The 23,347-nt window shown below is 38.2% G+C and overlaps 1 protein-coding gene across 4 annotated transcripts in view; it reads right to left on the bottom strand.

The window, feature by feature from the left end:
• SAXO1 (stabilizer of axonemal microtubules 1) overlaps positions 1–23,347 on the bottom strand; it is a 113,844-nt gene that overhangs the window by 29,736 nt on the left and 60,761 nt on the right. The window contains exon 1 of one of the 4 annotated variants that reach the window (XM_072655564.1): positions 12,614–12,703. The exons of the other annotated variants lie outside the window; for them this stretch is intronic. Coding sequence (XP_072511665.1) covers positions 12,614–12,618 — 5 coding nt within the window. The 5' untranslated portion in view covers positions 12,619–12,703. Of the gene's footprint in view, positions 1–12,613; positions 12,704–23,347 lie in introns of those variants that run through there. 4 annotated transcript variants of the gene reach the window in all.

Here is a 23,347-nt window from a genome sequence, read left to right as displayed (position 1 = left end):
TCATTTAAGGACTATTTTTTTTCTTGTGACTAGGAATTTGTGCCAGCTACTGTAAAAGAAGGAAAAACACATGCAATACTCTCAGTCAGTCAACATGTATTTAAGTGTACACCATTAGACTGAATGGTGAAGGCTATATCAGTAAGTGCCCAGACGTACACAGGAAGGCTGCTATCACAGGTTCTTAGATCTGCATTTCTAAAAGGAAAGCAACTTTCAAGGGGTCAACAATCACTTTAATCAGGCACATATATCATTCACTTAGTTCAGGGGAAAAAGTCAGCACCCTGAACTTCAGGGAAAATACAGAGAGATCTAAATAAACAGATAACACTTCCAAACTGTCTGACAGCAAGCAAAACATACATCACAAATCAACAGACAGACACAACTGCCTGACCATCCATACATAGTTGTGGTTACCAGAGAGTGAAGCACCAACATCTGGGTTTTCAAAGTGGGGGTGACTGCTTCCCAGAGTCAAATCTGGCACACAAAGCTTTTTTCAAAAACTAAGCCCCAAAGTAAACCTCACCTCAGGACATTTATACATTTTTCAGAGCCAGAGGGCATCCCAACTCTTGAGAACCAGTGCCTTATTAACAAAAGGTATGGTCCTTCCAACAAATCTTCCCAGGTCCCTTAGTGAGTGGGGAAAATCTTCTTTAATCACATTTTTCAATCAGAGGAACTTGATTACACTAAAACAAAAGCAGCAGAAGATCCTACTTTGCTTGCCATTATAAAGGTACAAAGAAAGGCAAAAATCGTCTTGTCCTGAAGGCCTTTACATTATAACAGGGAGACAACCTGCGAATAATTAGGTACCTACATATAGAAGAGGCAGAAGGTAATTTGAAAAGCAGAGGCACTAGGGCAGAGGAGGGAAGTGGAGATGGAAAAGGACTCCTGCAGAAGATGAGATGAATTTTGGAGAAAGTCAGGGAAATAAAGAGATAGAGGTAGTCAAAGAGAGAGGAAGAGGACAAGGATAAGGGCTCTGGTAAGAGAGGACAAGCCCTGTAAGATATTAATGGTTTCTAGACCTCCCTTCGATGCAGATCCCATAAAGGATACTAAGAAGGAGTCAGTAGGGAGGAGGAGAACCAGGAGAAAGTTGTGTCCCAAAAACCTAGAGAGAAGAGAATATCAAGAAGAAAGTGATCAATAGTGGCTAAGGCTTCTGAGAAGTCAAATAGTTTGATTGGGAAAAGGCCATTGGATTTAGTGATTAGGAGATCACTGAGAACTTTAGGGAAACCATTTCAGTGTAAGGATGTGGTAACCGTAGAAAGTTAAGAAACGAATGAGAAAAGAGGAAGCAGAAGCACCTGATTGGTTTTATGATATATATATATATAATATAATAAAACCTATAATACGCTTATAATAATATAATACCTTATAATACAGAAATATTATTTTAAATGATGATTAAAATCTATCAACATCAAATATTTTGGAAGTTACCAAATTATATATAAGATCTATATAAAGATATCCATAAAAACAACTTTAAGTGAAATAAAAACACTCTCCTACCTCTGTACCTTTGCCCAGCTATCTCCCATGCCTGGCATATATACCTCCTCTCCTTTCCCTCACACCATCCATCTCTTCCTTCAAGATGATTCTCAAATAGCACCTTCTACATGAAGCCTTTCCTGATCCCCTTCACTAATAGCACCCTCCCTTTCAAACTATTTTGTATTTAACAATTTTGTTTAGTTTGTACTTATTCTTTTTATATCTGTTATCTTTCCCATTTTATATGTGCCCCATATGCATATTTGTTTATACTTATATGCATACAACTATTGCCTCTTCCATTGTACTATAACCTCCATGTAATGATTACATTCATAAAACAAGGAGGAAGGTAAATATTAATCCATACAGATAGGAAAATTGCATCTTAGTATGGCAAAAAAATGAGTTAGAACCATAACTTATACCATATACTATAATGAACTCAAAATGGATGAATAACCACACGTTTTTAAAATAATAAAAACAGGAAAAATTCAATCATATCTGTTGCATTTATGGAAAAGTAGACAAAAAAGAAAAAATTGTGAGAAACAAAATAGATTTTGTTGTGCAAAAATAACACTCCTCAACAACAAAAAAACACATCCAGAATAAATGCAAAAAACAACCAACAAAACTTACCAACTTCAAACTAAAACTCTGCTATCCAGGATCTGTAAAGGAATCACTACAGCTTTACAAATAAGTGAGCTTTATGCCCTAGAGGACAAGTGATCAAAGAAAATAAATAAGCAGTTTTCAAAAAAAAGCAGCAGAATCTATCAATAACTACCTAAAAGCCTTAAAATATCTCAACTGGCGAAATATGAATTCAGAATTCTAAAATATCACTTTACATGCAATTTAATAACAAAGAGAGTTTTTAAATGGTAAAATTCAATGTTGGCAGCGGCAGTACGGTGGAAAAACTAGTACGCTATCACCCTGCTGTCTGAAGTATGCATTGGTATTTTTATAACCTTAAAAAGGATCCATTACTAGGTCTATATCTTAAGGATGTTATTGAAGGGAGGGGAAAAAAGACCTATTTGTAAAAAATATATATATTCATAGTACCCCTTTTCATAATGGCAAAAGTCAGGAAAGCCCACATGTCCAACACTTGGGAGCTTGCTAAACAAAATGCGATACATGAATACAACAGAATATTACTGTACCATCATTAACTGAATATGAAGAAAACAAGAAAGTATAGGAAGGCATATGACGTGATGCAGAGTGAGGAAAATGTAACAGGACAAAAATATACACCCTGACTACACCTACGAGACACTAATGGTAACAGCTACACATTCAGGAGAGGGGGATGCACAGAAGAAAAGGAGCTTAGAAGGACAGAGGAAGTGAGCAGGACCTTTCCTAATCTTGGTAAGGCTCCAAAAAACTCGCAGCAAGTTCCACTGTGGCTGTCTGCATTTTCTCCTTTTAGTGGAATGAGATTTCTAGCAAATGTTCAAAGAGTTGAGATCTCCCTATCACTACTGTAGTTTGCCTCCATGCCAGTTTTGTGACCCGAATCAGGAATCCATTATCCACTTGGTTTTCCTCCTCTATAAAATGTTTCTAAACTTCCTTCTAGTTTAAATCTCATGATCCAAGTCCTGTCATGGTCTATTATGGAGACTGTTATCATCGGGGCATCTTCCCCAAGGATAGGGGATAAGCTTAATTGTGAAAGATGTGTCACAATCACTCAGGTCCCTTCTTGGATGTACAGATTTTTCAGATAAATCTGAGATGACAGAATTGCCATCACGGTAATATCAACTCCACATTCCCTGTGATTTCCTCCTTCCCAGATCAGGAGATGAGGAGCTTCCTCACCTACCGGCAGGAGGCAAGTCTTACCAGTAACAGTGATCCCCAGCCACAGTCTGTGGAAAGAGCGCTCAGTCAACCCCTAACACAGAGATTCTTAACCTAGGGTCCATGTACTTTTTTTTAATGTATTTTCATAATTGCCTTTCATTTTAATTGATTTCTCTTCTTTTTATTTTCTTTCATTCAGTTAAAAAATTACTCTAAAAAGGTATGCACAGACTTGATCAGACCTGCAAAAGGGGTCCATGACACATAAAGAGGTTAAGAAATCCTGCCTTAAAGTCTCCATGGCTTGTGAGAAAGAAACTTTAACATCAGTTGACTCTGGTCAAGGAGGGAAACAATTGAAATAATCAAACCTTGTATTTTAAGAGAGAAGATTTCAAAAGTTAAATGATAGATTTTAATGAAAACAGTATTTTTTTCTTTTTTTTAGTATTATTAGACTGATAAATTAGAAGAATGCTGAAGATTCATTTTAATCCAAGAAAGTGTATCACATGTTCAAATGTTAAATAAATGTTCACTAGATATAGGAATAAATGAAAAACTAAACACATTACATGCAGTACCCCTAGTGACAGGTAATGGTTACACAAAGATAAAATCAATGAACGGTCCCTGCCCTCCAGTTGCTTAGATTCTTCGAGAGAGAAGAAAAATGATGACTTGAGAGGGTAAATGCTTAGTACAGCCAAGGAGCGGGCAGCTGCCACACCACAAGTCCCTTTGTAGAGAGAAGTTAACCCCATAAGTCGAAAGCTTTCCAGTCCTCTGTTGTCTGCTCTCTTGATTTTTTTTAACCTTCTCATCTCCCTACCACCAAAGGAGCTAGAAAAAAAACTGCGGGACATATCCCTTCAGGAGGCAAGAATGAGCAGCCTGCCTAAAAATAACAGTTCACTATGGCTTCCATGTCAAAGAAACTAGACAGCCTCCAGACTGTGGCTCTCCCATTTACAAGCTCTGTGATAGGAAGCATGGAGAAGACAAATTGACTTGTGCGCTTGATTTTATTTTTCCCTCCCTTTCTTTAATCTGCTATGAAATTACCAGTTATTTGAATTACCTTGCCCTTTTGGTCTGAATACAGGTCCCACTACTAAAATGAAAACTCCTTTAAAAGAAAAAAAGACCCAGTTATACACTGAAAAATGACAATAAATATAGGTTACATTGAGGTTTTATGAAAATCAGATTTGCAGGGAAAGGATGACCTATGTTTGCACCAGGAGAGTAGAATCAGAGGTTTAAAGTTTAAAGGAACCTTGGAAATTGTTGATTCCAACTCCCTCATTTTATACATGAGGAAATTGCCCCGACTTCCCCCTCTATTTCACTCATTCTTTAACCCACTTCCTCCCCATTTCACTCATTCTTTAACCCTTTGCAATCTGGCTTCTGACCTCATCACTCAACTGAAACCATTCTGTCCAGTGTTCCCAATGATCTGATTGTGCAATCTGGAGATAGAGTCTCAGTCTTCATCCATCTCAATATGTCTTGTATTTGCCACTGCTCATTAGCCTCCTCCTGGAAGCCTCCTAAGTGGACTCCCTGACTCAAATCCCTCACCACTCCAGTCCATACTACATAGTTACCAAAATAATTTTTAAGGTAGCACTGGCCATGTGACTTCCCTACCTACTCAAGCAACAACAGTGGTTTCTTATTGCCTCTAGAATCAACTCCTCTGTTTATTTTGAAAACCCTATAAAACCTGGCCTCAACCTAACTTTCAAGTCTTATTGGACATTACTCTCCCTTATGTAGGATGTGATCTAGCCAAACTGACCTGGTCTATGTTCCTCACATACAACACTCCATTCTCCTGTCTCCCTGTATTTGCACTGGTCACACCTGGAGTTCATTCTCTCCTTACTTCTGCCTCATCCAGTGGCTCTTCCTTCAAAATGAAGTTGAGATACCATCTTCTGCATGAAGCTTTTTCTGATCTCCCTCCCCAACTGCTAGAGTCCTCCCTCCCAAATTAGCTCATATTTAGCTAATATGTATTTTTTTAATGATTAACTTTGTATTTGTGGTGGGTTTTTATTTCTGCTTGTAGAATGTAAGCTCATTGCAAGAACGGACCTTCTTGCTAGGTGGCACAGTTTAGGTCTAGAACACTAGACCTAAAGTCAGGAAGGTCTAAGTTCAAATCTACCCACGGACATTTACGAGCTATGACCCTGGGCAAATCACTTAACCTCTCTGTACCTCAGTTAACTCATCTCACCTACCTCCCAGAGTAGTTGCAAGGATAAAATACCAGATTTGTAAAGTGCTTCGTAAACCTTTAAGCACTATGTAAATTCTAGTTAGTATTACTATTACTTGTTACCTCTGGAGTCTAGCACAATGCCTGACCCATAGTAGACCCTCTTAAGACTTTTTTTCTGATTACTAATTGAGTCCCTTTGTACCAAAATCTGATGATATTCTAGTCATAACTATTCCATTTTCAGAGGCATTGATAGGCTTGTCAATAAATGCCTAAGACTGTGGGCTTGTTGACCAAGAATGTCTTTGTTGCAGAGAATAAGACTATTTTTATTTATGTCAGCAAATACTTCTATCATCCTGATAATGAGTATCTTAAGGTTGCCACTGGGCAAACTGGACATCATTTTAAAGGCACTGATTGTCTACCTTGGGTTTTCTACCTTAAAGGTTACCCTGAGAAGCAACTATCCCAATGGGATCTGAGGGCTGACTACTCTTATGAGACGGTGCATGAGAAATGGTAAGAACTGCTCTTAGAAAATCATCTCTATCTTTGATTACATGTGGCTTCTTGGTTGGTGTTGTCCACACGGGAACGATGCTGAGGCAATTCACATGTACTCCATATAGTCATTGTTCCCTTGTTCTGTCCCTTATTGTACATCCGTAATTAGGCAAAGAAATTAACAAAATATCTCCTAATATCTGTGAAAGAGAGGGGAAAATGTGGAATAGATTTGTGAGTGAATTCAACAAAAAGTCCCCAAACCATTTCATTCATCTATATATCAATATGGAGAAAAACCTTGTCGGTATAATTTTGATCAAGGTATTCTTGCTGAATTGAATTAAAATGTAAATGATGTTTTTTTCAGATCTGTGGGTGATAGAAAGCTAGAAAGAATAGCTAACTGGTTGGATGACAGAATCATTATCCAAAAAGTTCTTGACAAACTAGACAAACTTGACAATTGATATGAAACTTAATAGAGATACATGTAAAATTCTGCTCTTAAAAATCATCAAAACAACTTTTCACATTTAAAAAAACAGATTTGCATGAAATATTAGTTCAACCTGAGACAATAGTATGACTTGTCTATCAGCAAACCGATGAAATCTTAGGTTGCATTAACAGAAGGAGAGTGTCCAGAACAAGGGAGCAGTAAATCCATGCTACTCTGGGCTGATCAGAACATACCTAGAGTTCCATCTTGGAGACCACATTTTACATTAACAAACAAATGCTTCTAGAGGAAGGCAACAAGAATGACAGAGGGACTTGAAACTATGTCATGTGACAAATAGTTTAAATAACTAGGGAACCTAAAGAAGACTTGGGGGATAGTGGAGAGGGCTAGAGGGCAAAAGGTGTTGAGAAGATATGACTTCTGACTTCTTCAAGTTTTTGAAAGACTTGCAGGGGTCCACGAAAATGATCCTTGGGTATATGAAGGGCTATCTTGTGAAAGACGGGTTAGGCATCCTGTCCTAGCAGGACTAGGTTCAATGGGTAGAAGTTATAAGGAAGTAACTTTATTCAAGTAACTATTGGGATTCCCAAAATTGAAGCAGTAAATACATCATCAAAAGTCTTCAAGCAGTCACTGCATGTCCACTTATACTTCATTAGGGATTCATCCCGTTCTTCTCATTTTTTCAACAAACATGTAATGAATACTATGCCTAAAATAATGTGCTGTCTCAGCATCTGGCAGAGGATATTCATCCATCAAGGATGACGTTGACCTAGATGACTTACTGAGTCTCTTCCAGCTCTGGGATACCTTGATTAGATTAATATGGCAGTGATATTTGGGATGCATTGAAGGGGGGAGATACAGTAAACAGAGATATTAATAATAATAGCTAGTATTTGTATGGTACTTTTTGGTTTACTAAGCACTTTACAAATATTTTCTCATGCTACTCTCAAAATAACCCTTGGAAGTAAGTGTTATCTCCATTTAAAAAAAAAGAAACTGAAGCACAGAGAGGTAAATTGACTTGATCAGGTTCACACAGCCCATAAGTGTGAAAGAGTAGATTTGAACTCAGGACCTCTTCACTCCAATATTCTATCCACTGAGCCACTTGAAATATACAGAAATCACAGAAATGTAATTTCAATTATCTCAAATTATTGACTGCTGAAAAATCTCTTTTTAACATCCATGCCTCCTCATTGTTACATAGCTGTCTTAAAGTAGCTAATAATTAAATGTTGAATTATACCGAATTAATAATGCTTTAGTTTAATCATTCTGTGCTCTGATGCCTCATCTTGGCATTGAGGTAACTCACGGTCCTCTAAGATTATGTCTGTGGAACACTAGATAAAGCAAGTTCTACCAAGCTGGTTTAATGCTTGGTAGAACTGTGAAGTCACTATGAATTGGATGAGCTCTCCAATCAACTTGATGAGCTTACAGAGACATCTAAAAATGGACAGAATGCTAGAACTGAGAATCATGAAAAGCTGCAGTTTGCATCGTGTTTCAAACACTTACTAGGTACGTAAACCTGGGCAAGTCACTTAACCTCTCTCAGTCTAAGTTTCCTCATCTGTACAATGGGGATAATAATAGCACCTACTTTCTAGGGTTGTTAGGAGGATCAAATGAGATAAGCTTAAAGAGCTACATAAACGCTAGCTATAATTATTATTGCTATATTTATTATCTGAAGGGTCCCTCCCCATGCAATATGAACATGCCCATGTCAAGTCCGCAGGAACTCAAGATGACTCAACTAACAGAGACTCAAGGGGATAGATGGATTTTGAAAGATGGCCTTCACCTGACTGGAGAAGCCATCCCTTTAGTATAAAAATGAGGTATGGAAGAAGCAGCATTCATGGAAATTTGAGGCAGAAGCAAAGGAAAGAGGGTAGACGTGTTTACATGAAAAGTTCATTCATAGACAATGTTCGTGAAACATAACTCCTTTGGAGAAGAGAGGAATGTTCAATTTCCTGGGCAGTATAATACTGGAATCTAGCTTCCTATCCAGAAGAATTTTCTGAGCAACACCAGTTTTGTGAGCTGCCTTCTAGGTAAGCTCCATTTTAAAGAGTTCTCAAATTCAAGAATGTGAGAATCAAACTTCTAGAGCAGGGGTTCTCAGCTTGGGGTCAGTGAGCTTGTTTTTTTTAATATTTTCATAATTATATTTCAATATAATTAGTTTCTTTTGTAACTATGTATTTTACTCATGCATTTTTTAAAAATTACTCTAAGAAGACGCTCCCAGGCTTTCCATACTACATCAAAAGGCATATGCGACACAAAAATTTAAGAACCCGTTCCAAAGAGAAAATAAAAATTCCTGGTGCAACATGTTCCTTGGAGAAAAAAGATAACAATCCACATGGTTCCTGCACAGCCTTCTAATTGGAGCACAAAGTCAATGAATCATTTAGACAATGCATAATGGGAACTGAGGGTACCATGGATAAGAGTCAGGAAGACATCTTCCTGATCTCAGATCTGGCCTCAGATGTTTATTACATGACCTCTTATGACTTGACCCTGTGCAAATCATTTAACCCTGTTCGCCTCAATTCCTCACCTGTAGAATGATCTAGAGAAGGAAATGGCAAACCATTCCAGTATCTTTGCCAAGAAAGCCCCAAATAGGATCACGAAGAGTCAGACAAGACTGAAAAAGTCTGAACAACAAAATAAAATAGGAATCTCCTAATGGGAAGGAGAGTGTTTGCTGAGAAATCTCAAAGAATATTTGCCTTGTAGGGGGAATCTGAACCCCTTGGTGACACTGGAAGTCTTGGAAAGTGTATCTTTTTTCTGGTTTCCTAACACTTCTTTTCATCTTTTGCATTTTCAGTGGGATAGAATAAAAAATGGCCCTGTATTTAGTACACTGAGTGCCTTTGTAGGAGTCACAATTGGGGAAAACCAAACATGGGTTCTACCCAATTTATATTTTGAAATTTTTCTGAGAAAAAAAACCCTAGATGAGGCTCCACAGAAAAAGAGATAAGGACCTTTTGGGGATCGGCCAAATCCAGGATCAAACCTAATCCATGTAAGCCCAGAATCTTGGGGAACGAGTCGGGAGTATCAACTGGGCTTCAAAGTATGCCATGATGTAATCTGTGTTTCTTGTGCAGGTATGTTTATTGTACTCTGAACTAAGTAAGTTAAGAACGACTCATCACCAGGTTGCTGACAGAATGAGGGTTTTTGTTTTCTGGTTTTGGGGTTGTTGGGGGATTTTTGGCCACTCTCAAAAACCATTTACTCAAGAGTGGAGAGAGTTTCAATCTGAGTCAGTGAAGGGAATAGCCACACAGATGAAATTACATATCCTTGAAGTACTGAACCACTAGGGATAGAACATGATCACAATCTATGTTGACACCATGTGTAGAAGGAATAACAGCAGGAATTTTCCTTTCTTGCATTCTGAAGTTTGTGTCAACTATAATATGCTTGATCTAACCATGACCTTTTAGTATCCTCCAGAAGCCAGGGATCTCATGAACTTATTCTACTCTTAAGAAATCTGGTACGCTGAATTTCAAATGAAATCAGACAACAATGCTTCATAAATCCCTCCAAGTCTATCTTCTGTTTGGTAATAAAAACCCATGTCTAAACTTACTCAGAAGAAGTGTTGTTATTTACATTGGACGACCCACATAAACAAGGCATGCCAAATGTCATAACGATGATGATAAAAATAATAACTCAGATTTATAGAGTGCTTTGAGGTTTGTAGAGTGCTTTTCTCACAATTCTAAGGAGTAAGAAGTATGTGTATTATTATTCCCATAATAATGGGGCTCACAGAAGCTAAATGGCTTGTTCAAGGTCACACAATTAGTAAGTCAGAGACAGAATTCGAGCTGAAGTCACAACTCCACATTTGGTACTCTTTCATTATATAATGATGACATCTATTCTCTATGAAAGAAAGACCTCTGGACCTCGGGCTCCTCAGTTATTGTTCACAGGGACAATGGGACACAGTGAGAACAAAATCTTACATGTGGGAAATAGGAAAAGAAAATGACCATCTTTCACATAGAAATCCATATCCTATTGAAAAAACCTCCACATCTATCTCTCACATCTGTAAACTCCTGCCATAGAGTAAAAACTCCAGGAGAGCAAGGACTGTTTTCATTTTTGCTTTAGTATCTCCAGCATCTAGCACAGTGTTTGGCATACAATAGGTGCTTAATAAATGCTTGTTGATTAATTTTTTTAAATTTCCCTACCCAAGAATTCATTGCCATGTCTCGAATATTGCCATTGGCTAATAATATGCCTTTCTGCCTCTCTTCTCAGCCCTCTCCAAACTGTCCTTCAAACCATTTCCAGGATAATTAATTTTGTGCACAGAATTTGTCATGATAGTCCTGTCCTCAAAAACTAATTCTTCCACAAAGTGTACTTAATAAACATTTACTGACTGACATCATATAGACCTTTCCTCTTGGAACCTTGACCTTCCCCCTTCAAAGCTCAAGTAAAGCTCCACAATGGAAGAGGATTTCATTTGCTGTGCATGTGGATGAAGTCAGGAATGTGGCGGCAGAGGCACAGATAAATAATGACCCTCTGTGTGCAAAGAGAGATCAATCAGAATGGTCCAGACCTGGCATTTCTGGGGTCAAGTTATCCCTAACATGGGAGCATAAAAGACTCTTCATACCCACTTGGCTCCAAGCTTAGCTGGCAAATTAAGTTTGGGTTGAGTCCAGAAAGAGAAAAATACCATATATCATCCGCTAACTCGGGTAACACATGCTCCTGCTTCTTTGCCCCTGTAATCATCCTGAAAATTGTATATGTAATTCCTTGTCTGACCTGCAGAAGATTTCTTAATAAGATCTAGGAAGTCTAAGGATCAAAAAACAGGACATTACTGCCACCTACCTCCTTTCAAATGGATGACCATCAGAGACCTCTTAAATTGTTTTTTCAGAGACTCTTTCATGTGTCATGCAAGAATGAAGCCTTGTCTTCATGATAAGCCATGAGCTGTTTTGCTAACTAATTATCACAGCTAAGTTGCATATTAATGTATATATAGACATATATACTAGTTGAACAAGGGAAGTTATTCATTTATTCATTCAACAAACATGTATTAATCACTTTCTGCATGAAAGGCACAAGCTGGGATTTAGAAGTTTGCTCTGCTGTTATGCAGGAGAAACTTGGAGGCTGCCCAAGGAAAGACACTTTCCAGTTTCAGGCTTGCTGCCAAATAACATTCCTTGCCTAAGTCCCCCTAAGTAAAGTTTCCCCAAGGCTCTTGCCCTACCACCGTAGCCTGGGGCCCTGTCTCAGAGTCAGTTCTCATCTCCTTCTCTATCCCATCCACCTGTGGTCCTGCCTCTAAGTTCAGCCCTATTCCTCTAGGAAATATGGTCATTTTTCTCTCACAAGACTCGGCTGCTGTCAAAGAGACCAGTGAGATTCCCTGACAAGAAGTTGTAGGAATTCAGGAGGCAAGGGTTGATGATCTGGTTCCTAATTCAAATAGGAGGACCCCCTTTCCTTTTTTTGTATCATTTACTTTACTATTAGAAATTCTACTTGGTATCTCATCTCTGCATGTTTTACCTTGATGCCTTAACAATTTCAAATTGTTCCAAAAGTCTAGCACCTGCTACATCACCCACAGAATAATATCTGCTGATAGAAACCCACAAATAATGATTTGTGGTACTCTCTTTGATAAATCAAGGATTTTCCCTCTGTCTTCAGGAAGTTTCCCCCACCCCACCCCCAAAACCATGCTTATTACACTGTCCTTCAAAATGAAAAATTCTGTAAAACACTGAAACAACATTAGAGCAAAAATTTTATTTCACTCAGCTTTATTCCTCCAAGTACCATAAATTGCTTTAAATAAGTGCTTGATTCTTAGATACTGATGTCACTGTTATGAGACACCTCCCCCCCCCCGCATAAAAAGGCAGAAGGCTGGTTTCTGAGTTTAACAGTCACTACAGCTGAAGAGAAAAAAATGACATTACCTCATCGCTTTGTTGTGTGCAACATGTCAAATTGTACTTCAGTCTCCTCGATGATTTTCTAGATTTTTCCTTAGACGTTGGCCACATTTGCCATTCAATCTTACTGGAATTTTCAAATAAGTTTTATAAGTGCCTTCTGTTTCACCAGTCATTCTCCATATATGCCCTACCATTAAATCCTCCCTTGTTACAAAAGAAAGGTACAAAATGACAATAACTGGTGGCCTATACTGTCCCCAACCTTTAATCAAGAGGTGAGAAGTGTGTTTCAATATCTCTTTTCAAGGACAAAGTTTGGAAAATGCAATTAATCTGTGCTCAGCTTTCTTAAAAGGAAAGAAGTTTAAAATAACTCCTTCTCAACTGTATACTTTTCCTTTTTTTTACTTTTTGCCTAGCACCATCTTTTACAGATACCACTAAACTAACTCCATAAAATATAACATTAGAAGACAGTTAAGACATCCTTAAATATTATACACTAACTTGTTTCCTGGAAAAGATGTTGAGGTCTTTTAATTGTCAATTAACTAAAAAATAAATTACAGATTTAATTTCACTGCTTGAAAAACACATTAAGAATGTTTTTTTCAAAGTATAGTATTCTACATGAAGATTACCCGTGTAGAAATTGTGCTGATTTGGAGGGTAGGGAGAGGGTGGCAAGGGAGGATTTTTCAGTTGAAATCAGTACTTGTTAAACCCTTTGGGTTTCTGGAAGAATGCATAGAATTTAAAGAGTTTCTTATTAGACCTCCCAGATGCTGGCAAAAGCACTAGGGCTCAAAGAGGTGTTAGGGGAGAACAGACAGGCACTGGTATGAATTCACATTTTGATTTTCACATCATGTAGGAGAGAAAAGTAAACTTTCCTTTGTGAAAAGAAAGATTCACTAAAATAATATTCTGCTTTCTTTCTCCCAGTCTAACTCTGGGATTTTGTTTGTTTATTTCTCACTTCAAATCTTCTACTGTTCCCATGAATAGTGGAAAATTGTTCTCAGATGCTGATGAACTTGATAATGGACATCTCAGTGGAGATGCTTTTAAGTTTCATTGATGGTTTGCTGGATTCTTCCACTAAGAAAAATACAATTTGTTTTGTTACAAATAAAGGAAGAAAAAGATATTCCGGAAACTGGGAAGTCTAAATATGTAAATCAAAAATGAGTGTGGTCTCTTCTCTCCTCCATCCTAATCCCATGCCAAAAGTCGGGGATTTGAAGAATCATTTAAACGTCCAAGTGGAGCTCTCAAGTGCTAGGAGCACAAGGATGTAGAGTGGGTGAGTGATGGCCATTGCTTTTGCATTCACTACAATAAGCACATTCTTGAGCACTTACAACAGTGGTCTAAGGACAGTACTGAGTGCTGGCAGAGATCTATGATCCAGTCTTTGCCCTCGTAGACCTTATAGTCTGTAACCTTCTTAAGTGAAGCACTCTTGGTCCTGCCTCTTCTGAACTTGCAGCTAATACATCAGAAGACTAGGGCACCAACAAAGAAGTGAGTGACAAGTAATATGACAGATCATAAATCAGGCAGGCATGTGAGAAATCGGGGACAAGAAAAGAATTAGGGAGGGAGGTGGTGCTGTTACTGAGTAGCCCCTTAGGCATCTGTTTTCTAGGTATACCCTCTTTCCTTTCTTCTAGTTTTTTTATATTCTTTCATTCCTTCTGTAAAATGAGGGGACCAGACAAGACAACCTCTGAGGTCTTTTCTAACACTCAATCTATGATCTTATGGTGAGGAAATTTCCTCTTCCTTCCACTGGCACTGACCCTCTGACCTCATAGGCATTTATAGGCTAGGGCTGATTTTTCTCTCCTGAACTACTAGTTCAGGCCTTTACCACCTGTCACCTGAACCACTGCAAAAGCCTGGTCTCTCTGCTTCAAGTCTCTCCTTACTGCAATCTATCCTCCATATAGCTGCTAAAGTGTTTTTCCTAAAGCACAGACCTGACCATGTCACCCCCATACAATAAACTCCAATGGTTCTCTATTACCTCTAGTATCAAATTTGCATGCCCCTTAAAACCCTTTACCATGTGGCTCCTTCTTATCTTTCCAGTCTTCTCATGTTTCTCCCCATCCACACACATTATGTCCAGCCACACTGGCCAGTTCTTCATACATGATCCTGTCTCACTCACTCATCATCTCAATGCCTTTTCGTTGGTTTTCCTCCATTCCTAGAATGTTCTCTCTCCTGACCACTGGGGATTCTTAGAATCCCTGGAATCTAAGTAGTGCAAATATAATTATCTCTATTTTTATAGTATGAGAAAATTGAGGCTCATGAGGTTAAAGTAACTTGCCCAAGGCCATACAGCAAGTGGTAAAACCAGTAATCAAACCCAGTGCATTTAACCCAAAGTCAAGTGCTTTTTCCATTTGACCACTGTCTCCCCCTGCCTATTTCCTCCTACACAAAGAAAAATAGTAGAAAAAAAAGAAACTTAAATTGAAACAAGGTTTAAAGTGTGCTTACATTTGCTTTCATAATTTAAATACTTCAATATTTGAGAGTTATCATGGATTTAGAGATGGAAGACGTCTATCTAATGGAACCCAATTATTTTACAGATAGAGAACTGAGGTCCCAAAAAGTTACATGACCTTGCCTAAGATCACCGAGGCACAAAGTAAATTCTGAAGCAGGATATATGAAGCAAGGTTGTCTGATTCACAATTGAGTGCTTCTCCACCATGGAGCCATGAATTCATATATGTAGGCATACCTCACAATGGGGCATATCACAACACATCTACACCATCATATTCTACACCATGTTCTCCCTCTCTTCCATCCTATAGACAACATCTACTCAGAGCTATAGATTCCTTCTTCTAGCTCATTTAACATTCCATAGTACCAGTGAAGTACTTGGACTCTCCATTTGCTACCTTTCCCTATCATTCCATGATCAGCTCATCTCCTTTTATGACCCTACATTTCCTGGAAAATATCCCATATGCCACTTTCTTCGATACAAGTCATCATTGGTAATGTACCTTCATGACCAACATCATATGATAGGGCAGCTAGGTGTCACAGTGGATGGATCACCATGCTCCAAGTCAGGAAGATCTAAATTCAAACTGGGCCTCAGGCATTTACAAGCTGTGTGACCCCTAGGCAAGTCATTTAACCTCTGTTTGCCTCATTTTCCTCGTATGTAAAATAGGGATAATAGCACCTACCTCCCCAGGTTGTTGTGAGGATCAAATGAGACACTAATGGGAAAGTGTTTAGCACAGTGCCTGGCACATATCAGGCACCATATAAACATTAGCTATTATAGTATTTCCATTATATTTTGGGTCACCCAAGTTTTAAGAGATTATATTATTCCATAATTCACAGCTATATAACATCAACAATCTTTTGATCCTCTGATTACCATTACCAAGGGAAGTATAAGACAGATATATCTTGACCAAAGTTATTCCCTACTCTCATGAAGCACAAGCTGCTCAGAACCCTAATAGAAAAGACATAGATGTTTAGAAAGAATAGTATTCAAAGTAAATCAGTATTTTACTTTGAGTTATTGGCAAAGGATATTATGGGGGAGAGAGAATTTTTAAAATTCTTTGAATATGGGAATTAAGAGAATGTGGAAATGTGGAAGTGCCTGGACAAGAGTGTGGTATCAGAGACAACTCGGGGGCAAGAGTGGGATCCATGGACAAAGGCAGCAGTGAACAAATGCACAAAGCTTTCTCTGACCTCACAAATTCTAGCAAAAGCATTTGGCAAGTTTCAGCAATGACACTGTAATAATGCTTTCACATTCACTGAAGCTTTTGAATCTTCCGTGGAGATCTTCTGCCTAAATATTAATCAGGCAGAGTTTCCGTATATCAGAAAAATGGACATAATCACTAATAAGATACCCCCAAATAGCATCTAGTAAAATAATGACAATCAGGGATTGTTCAAATAATAGAAATTTGAAAAAAATATCTTTGCAGAGGCAATAGGGTAATATGGAAGAAAATAGGGCTGGTGTGGTCAGTTTATTGAGGTTTCAGATCCAGCTCTGCTCCTAATGGTGGCTAAGGTCTTCCCCTCTCTAATTTTCAATTGTCTAACATGGACAGATGGGACTAAATATTTCCTAAGATCTATTCTAGCTCAGACATTCTGCTGTCCCTTCCAGGTTTTATTTCTAGGTTCTAAAGGGCTTTTCATCTTCTGATATTTTATGCTGTGTGTTCTAAGATCGCCACACCACTTCTGGCATTTTCTGCCTGTGTTCTCGAGTCCTTGTCAACTCTTTGACATTCTGCATTCTATGTTCTAAAATCCCCACCATCTCTGACATTCTAAGATTCTAAATCTTCCTCCCTCCCCACTCAGAAACCAGGGTACAATCATGGATCACAGAAAATGATAGGGAGAGATCTGAGAGAGCTGCTGTACATTTTGAGCAGTCAGAGTGGGATAAAAACTTCCATATGCAGTGTATCGACATGTATCATATCCAGAAATTTGGCAATAAGATTGAGAAAAACGAAAACACATTGTAGGTGAAGGTTGGTGGAATGTACAACATTTTGTTTTAAGATATTGGATATTTTTTAAGTAAAGCTTTAAAATGTGCCATAAAAGCAACTATTCCTCTGGGGAAAGAGAGGTATAAATGCGTTTGATTGTAGCTACACAAAAAGACTTTCATGTGCAATTTTTACAAGGTTAGTTGTAACTCTTATCAAGTTCAAGAGTCCCCTTCTGAATGTCATGGTTATAATCTTCACTTTGTGTGATAAATTTTCCTTCTTCAACATGCATGTTCCAAAATGTTAAAAATGTATGGTTCTAAAATCACATTTAAATAGAAGCTGGTAAAGACAGAGTTTCTCTGATAGCCAATGAGCTTGCTTGTACACACACACACAGACACATCCCTCTACTTCTGGCCCCTGATGGAAAAAAAAGCAGTCAATATTTGTGAATTTTCATTTTTTCTAAATATCCTGGCTCAATTAGGAAAGTTAATAAGTCTGGACCATTTACTGCCTTGCATTTTCTCCAGTCCTCCAAATTGCTGTGTATCTGTGAGTCTGTCAACAATTAGAAACATTTATTCACTCAGAATCAGGTTCAGGTTTACATCCTCATAGAACTGATGTGTATACTGGAAGACCGCTCTATGTTTCATCCTTTTACCAACCACAAAGAGATAAAGTAATAATTTTATTTTCCAGGAATCTCCAGCCATAGAGAAAGTGAGTACTTTCCCACTCAACCTTTGGTTCTTTTTTTTTTTTTTTTTGAGTGTATACTTAGTAGTCACTACAAAAAAAAACACGTTCTTCAAACCGTTAAAACCATTCTTATTTTGAAGTTGCACTAGTTCATTCCAGTTTCTTAATGGTCAATGTAAACTTTGCTTTCTAGATTCCAACATGGTTTCTATCACAAAGGACATATGCTTCCTTAGACTTATTTTTAAGTCAAATTATTAAGAAAGTTGCTATATAAGACTAAGCTCAGAAATGAACAAATGATTTTCAAGTTAAAACTAAACTTCTAGGCCAAAGGACTAAAATTATTACCTTTCTTTCTAAAGAGGGTTTCAGGTTCATAGTTTTTTAACAGAGACATTGTCAAGATTCAGAAGCCTACAGAATTCAAACGAAATGCCATTCATTTTAATTAACTGTAACGGGGTGATCCCTAGAGTGAAGCATGCATGCTAAATCTGGTTGAGCAGCATTGTCCCTTGCTGAAACGGCACAGCAACATGTGATTGGTCACAACTGATGGAGATTACATTTTTTTAAAAAGTGACTAGCCACAGAATCAGGAGAAGCTGCCAACCCAGGGGTCTATAAGAGATGCTGAGATGAACCAGCCCCACCACTTTCTCCTTTGGGACTCCTTCCAGTATTTCCTCTCCTTCAGACTTTGATCAAGGAGGAGAAAGAGGTTTCTTTTCCCTTCGCACCCCCAGTGGTAATGTCAGCTCCAAGCACATGGCAGGCAAAAAACTTATATTTGCATGGCTATCAATCAATAAGCACTGTGCTAAGATACGAGGGACAGAAAGACCAAAAAAAAGGAACAATCCTTGCTCCTAGGAAGCATCCATTCAATTGGAGGAGACAACATGAAATTATATATCTGTATATGAATATATTAAAAAAATAAGGGCCAGCACTGGCATTTCGTGAGGAATCAGGAAAGGGATTGTGTAGAATGTGATGACTGAGCTGTGTTTTGAAGGAGAAAAGGGATTCTATGAGGAAAAAAGGAAGATTGCCAGAGAAAAGGCACAGAGATGAGAAATAGAGGACCAGGTGAGAGGAATCTGCATTCCTTACAGAAGGTTTTGGCTGGACCACAAAGTGCAAGAAAAGAAGTAATGCATAATTAAGCTCAAACATGGGTTGAGATTCTAAAAAGGGCTTTAAAAAAAGAGTTTCTACTTGATCATAGAAGCAATGGGGAGCCACTGGAGTTTGATGAGTCTGCTCTTAAGGAAAATCTCTTTGATATGTGTGGATGACTGATTGGATTGGGAAGAGACCTAAGGCAAGAAGACCCAACAGAAGGCCATTCCAATAATCCAGGCAAAAGAGATCTGAGCTAAAGTGGTGACTTTGTGAGCAGAGAGAAGAGGGCAAATGCAAGAGAGATTGTGGAGGAAGAAACAAGATTTGGCAACTGATCAGATCCATGGAAGGAAGAAGAGGGAGGACCTGAGGGTAATGACAAGGTTATGAACTTGGAAGATTAGAATAATGGTGGTGTCCGCAATAGAGAAGTTCAGCCGGGGAGTAGGTTGGTAATGATGGGGAAAATAAAGAGTTCATTTTTTTTTTAATAATGAGTATGCGATACCTCCTGGACACATCCACTTTGAAATATCCAGTAGGTAGTTAGTGATAGCGGACAAGAACTCAGGAGACAGACTCCTGTAGAAATATAGATACACACACACACACACACACACACACACACACACACACGCATGCATGCATGCATGCATGCACCTGGGAATTATCTGCATTAAGACAAAAAATTAACTTATGAAAGATGATATCACTGAAAATGGAGAGAGAGGAGAGACAAGGGTATACCTCAAGGTCCAGGACAGAACCTTAGGATACAACCAATCTGTTAGTAAGTGTGAAATGAATGATGAGCCAGTAAGAGAGAATGAAAAGGAAATGTTAGGGAGATAGGAAGAAAACCAAGAGATAGTAGTGTTATGAAAAATTAGAAAGGAGATTTCATGCAAGAGGAGAAGATGATCCAAGTGTCAAATGCAGTAAAAAGGAAGTAGAGAAGGAAAATGCCTTTTTAAAAGATCATCAGATTTAGCAATTAAGATATCATTAATAGCTTCAGAGAGAACATTTTCATTTGATGGATGAGGACATCAAACAGATTGTAAAACACTGAGGAGAAAGTGGGAAATCAAGGAAACAAGTCAATATAGATTTTTTCTGGGCATTTGGTTCAGAAAGGGAGGGAGATAGAGGACGATACCTTGATTAGATGGCAGGGTCTAGTGAAGGTGTTTTTTAATGATGGGACATATTTGTTCCTATTTGAACGGAGCAGGGAAGGAACCAGTAGAGACTGAAGATTGGGGAGAGTGGATGACTGAAGTGATAACCAGCTGGAGAAGATGGAAAGAGATGGAATCAAGGCACATGATCAAGGCTGGCCTCTGCAAGGTGAGGGGACACCTTACTATCTAAGAGTGGAAGAAAAGAGAAGAGCGTGGAGGTAAAGAGAAAGCGAGAAAAAAAGAACTCAGTGAACAGCCTCAAATTTTGCAGTAAAGTAAAAGATGAGTTCCTCAGTTGAGAGTGGGGAAGACATAGTTATGAGCCTAGAAAACAGAAGTCACTTCCTTCCTTCTGTCTTTTTCTTCTCTGTGCATACATCTGTAATGAGCAACCAACATATTTTAAGAAATGGTTGTTTCCAGCCTTAGCAATTGTCTCATGAATTCAGGTTCCTGAGTCTATGAATCAGTGCCAACTGTCCAGTGGAAGAAATTCCTGAGGTTACAATTATTCTTTGAGATGACCACCAAAAGATCATCCTGAACATGAAAAGACTAAAGATCCATGCCTGGCTGTCCAAGAGACCTAGACTTTGTGAGTTACTCTATAACAAATCACTCTAGATCTGAGATGAAAATGAGTCCCCACAAAATGACTTTATCTTTCAAGGAGAGTATGATGGTGATGGGTTATTGTTTTATGGTTGTGTATTTGTTAATGTAATCATCTTATGAGTCTTTTGTGTTTTAAGCATTTTTATAATGGAAAAAATAAATATTTTTCCTATAATTAATGTCTATTTTGGACATTGAGCATCTTTTTTTCCCTACAAGAGAGGCTATTAATCCTTTTTTAGAAAACCTTAGACATGAGCCATACCTAAGATTAACTTAAAAGATTTTCCCTGGAACTCTGGGATAGTGACAACGAGACAAGACAGACAGAGAGAGAAGCCTCACCCCACTCTGCTAGGGATCAGACTCACTTAGGATGGTACCAGAGCTCTTTGTGGGAGGGGCCACCCCTAAGTCATGAGTCACACTATTAAGTAACTCTTCATAGGTACTGGTAAAACCTTCTATAGATGAAGATATAAGAGAGATATCACTAATACTTCTGATACTTTCAAAATACATGCTTCATTAAAATCAATCAATAGCAGACATTTATGGAGAACTGGATTTGGATCTAACACTGTCAGTCACTACGGGGTACACAAAAGAAGTGGAAGGCACGTCTCTTCCCTCCAGGACTTTGTAACCTCAGTAAGGAGAACAAGCTCATATGTCTGAAACAATTAAGAGAAAATTAAACGCTAATCATTGACTGTAAGTACAGTACATAAGGACACTGGGAAGCAAGGAAAGAGACTCATAAAACCTTGTTCTATATTTCCGCTTTCATCTCCAACATCCCACCCCAACCCTGTGCCAGTCCTCTGTGATCCAGCCAAATGGGCCCTCTCTCTGTTCCTCACACCCTCCACCTGTGATCTGCATGCCTTTGTATTAGCTATCCTCCAGGGATGAATGGACTCCCTCCTTACTCCTCCTTCAAAGAATTCCTTTCTTCAAGATGAAGCACAAAGTCCATGACAAACTTTCTGATTCCTACAACTGTTAGTGACTTTTTCCTAAAATATCTTGTATTTTACTACTTTATATTTTTTCTGCATGTGCAGGTATGTATGTAAATGTATATATCACCTTATTGTCTCCCCCATTGGAACATAAGCTCCTTGCAAATTGTGGTTATTTCATTCAAAGTATCTGTGCCTTAGAACTGTGTTCAGTGCCTCGTGTATAGAAGATGCTTATAAATACTTGTTGAATGATTGATAGACTGATCACTACTGTTCTATTGTTGGATACCTTTGTTTTCTTTTCTTTGTACTTATGAACTTCATCTTTATATTAAAAATTAGAAGAGGTGGAATTTGTGATGGACCTTGAATGATAAAGCAGATTTAGGTTTGTTTGAGGAAAGAACACTATTCCAGTCAGAGAAAACATTAATACTGTCATGGAACAAAAATGGGGAGGGAGTATACAAGGAGGTCATGAGAATACTCCAGCTCGACTGAGTAGAGGAGGCACATTTAGAAGTAGCGAGAAATAACGGTAAGATTATTTAAGTGAAGATGATGCCGGATTGTAGAGAGCCTTGAAAGAAAGGAAGAAAGAAGAAGTCTTTATATGTGATAGGTACATCAAAGGGCAGCTAGGTGGCATAGAATGTAATAGCACAGGCCTGGAGTCAAGAGGACCTGAGTTCAAATCCAGCCTCAGAGACACTTACTACTTGTGTGACCTTGGGCAAGTCACTTAACTACGTTTGCCTCAGTTTTCTCATCTGTATTTAAATGAGCTAGAAAAGGCAACGGCAAACCACTCTGGTATCTCCAAATGGGGTTACAGAGAGTCAAACACAACTGAAACAACTCAACAACAACAAAGAACATGCAGTTAAACAAGGAATAGGTGCCAAAAAAATGGCATGGTGGGGGATCTAGTGGAAATGGTAATGGATTTGATGTCAGAAGACCTGCATTCAAATCTGTTCTCTGCTGCTTAGTAACTGTGCACAAGTCACTTTTCTCTGGGTCTCACTTTCCTCATTTGCAAAAATTAAAATGAATGAATTGAATTAGATGATCTCCAAAAGTCCCTCCCAGATTAAAATTCTTTTATCCTCAGATCCTATGGGAAAAGTAGTATTTGGGGACAATTATCTTGATGGCAAACTATTTTTTCAAAAAATTTAAAGGAGGCAAGCTTGGAGACAGGTTAGCTAGGAGATTGTTACAATAACTTAGGAGAAGAGATAAGAGTCTGAACTAGAATGACAGAGAATGGGTATAGAAAGGGAGGGATCACTGTAAGACACTTTTGGAACAAAATAACAAAAGAAATTAAAGACAGACTGCATACATTCAGACATGAAGAAGCAGTAAGTCAAAAATAGTGTAAAAGTTTCTAAACCAAAGGAACTAGGAAAATAAATGATAGGTGTCCCTAGAATAAAAAGGGTAGCCATTGGAAAGGAGAATTGTTTTGAGGAGAGAAAATAATGAATTCATCTTGGAATATTTTAAGCATCTTAAATTTTTATAGTTGAATATTAGAAAATTAGAATCATTAACTTGGGTTTAATTGGGCTGTTGGCCTGACAGGTGGATCATTCTAAATGACATGTTCAC

This window comes from Notamacropus eugenii, chromosome 1, assembly GCF_028372415.1.
Source record: "Notamacropus eugenii isolate mMacEug1 chromosome 1, mMacEug1.pri_v2, whole genome shotgun sequence".
Taxonomy (NCBI): domain Eukaryota; kingdom Metazoa; phylum Chordata; class Mammalia; order Diprotodontia; family Macropodidae; genus Notamacropus; species Notamacropus eugenii.
The sequence above is the reverse complement of the archived record's forward strand: the minus strand, read 5'-3'. Positions and strand labels throughout refer to the sequence as shown.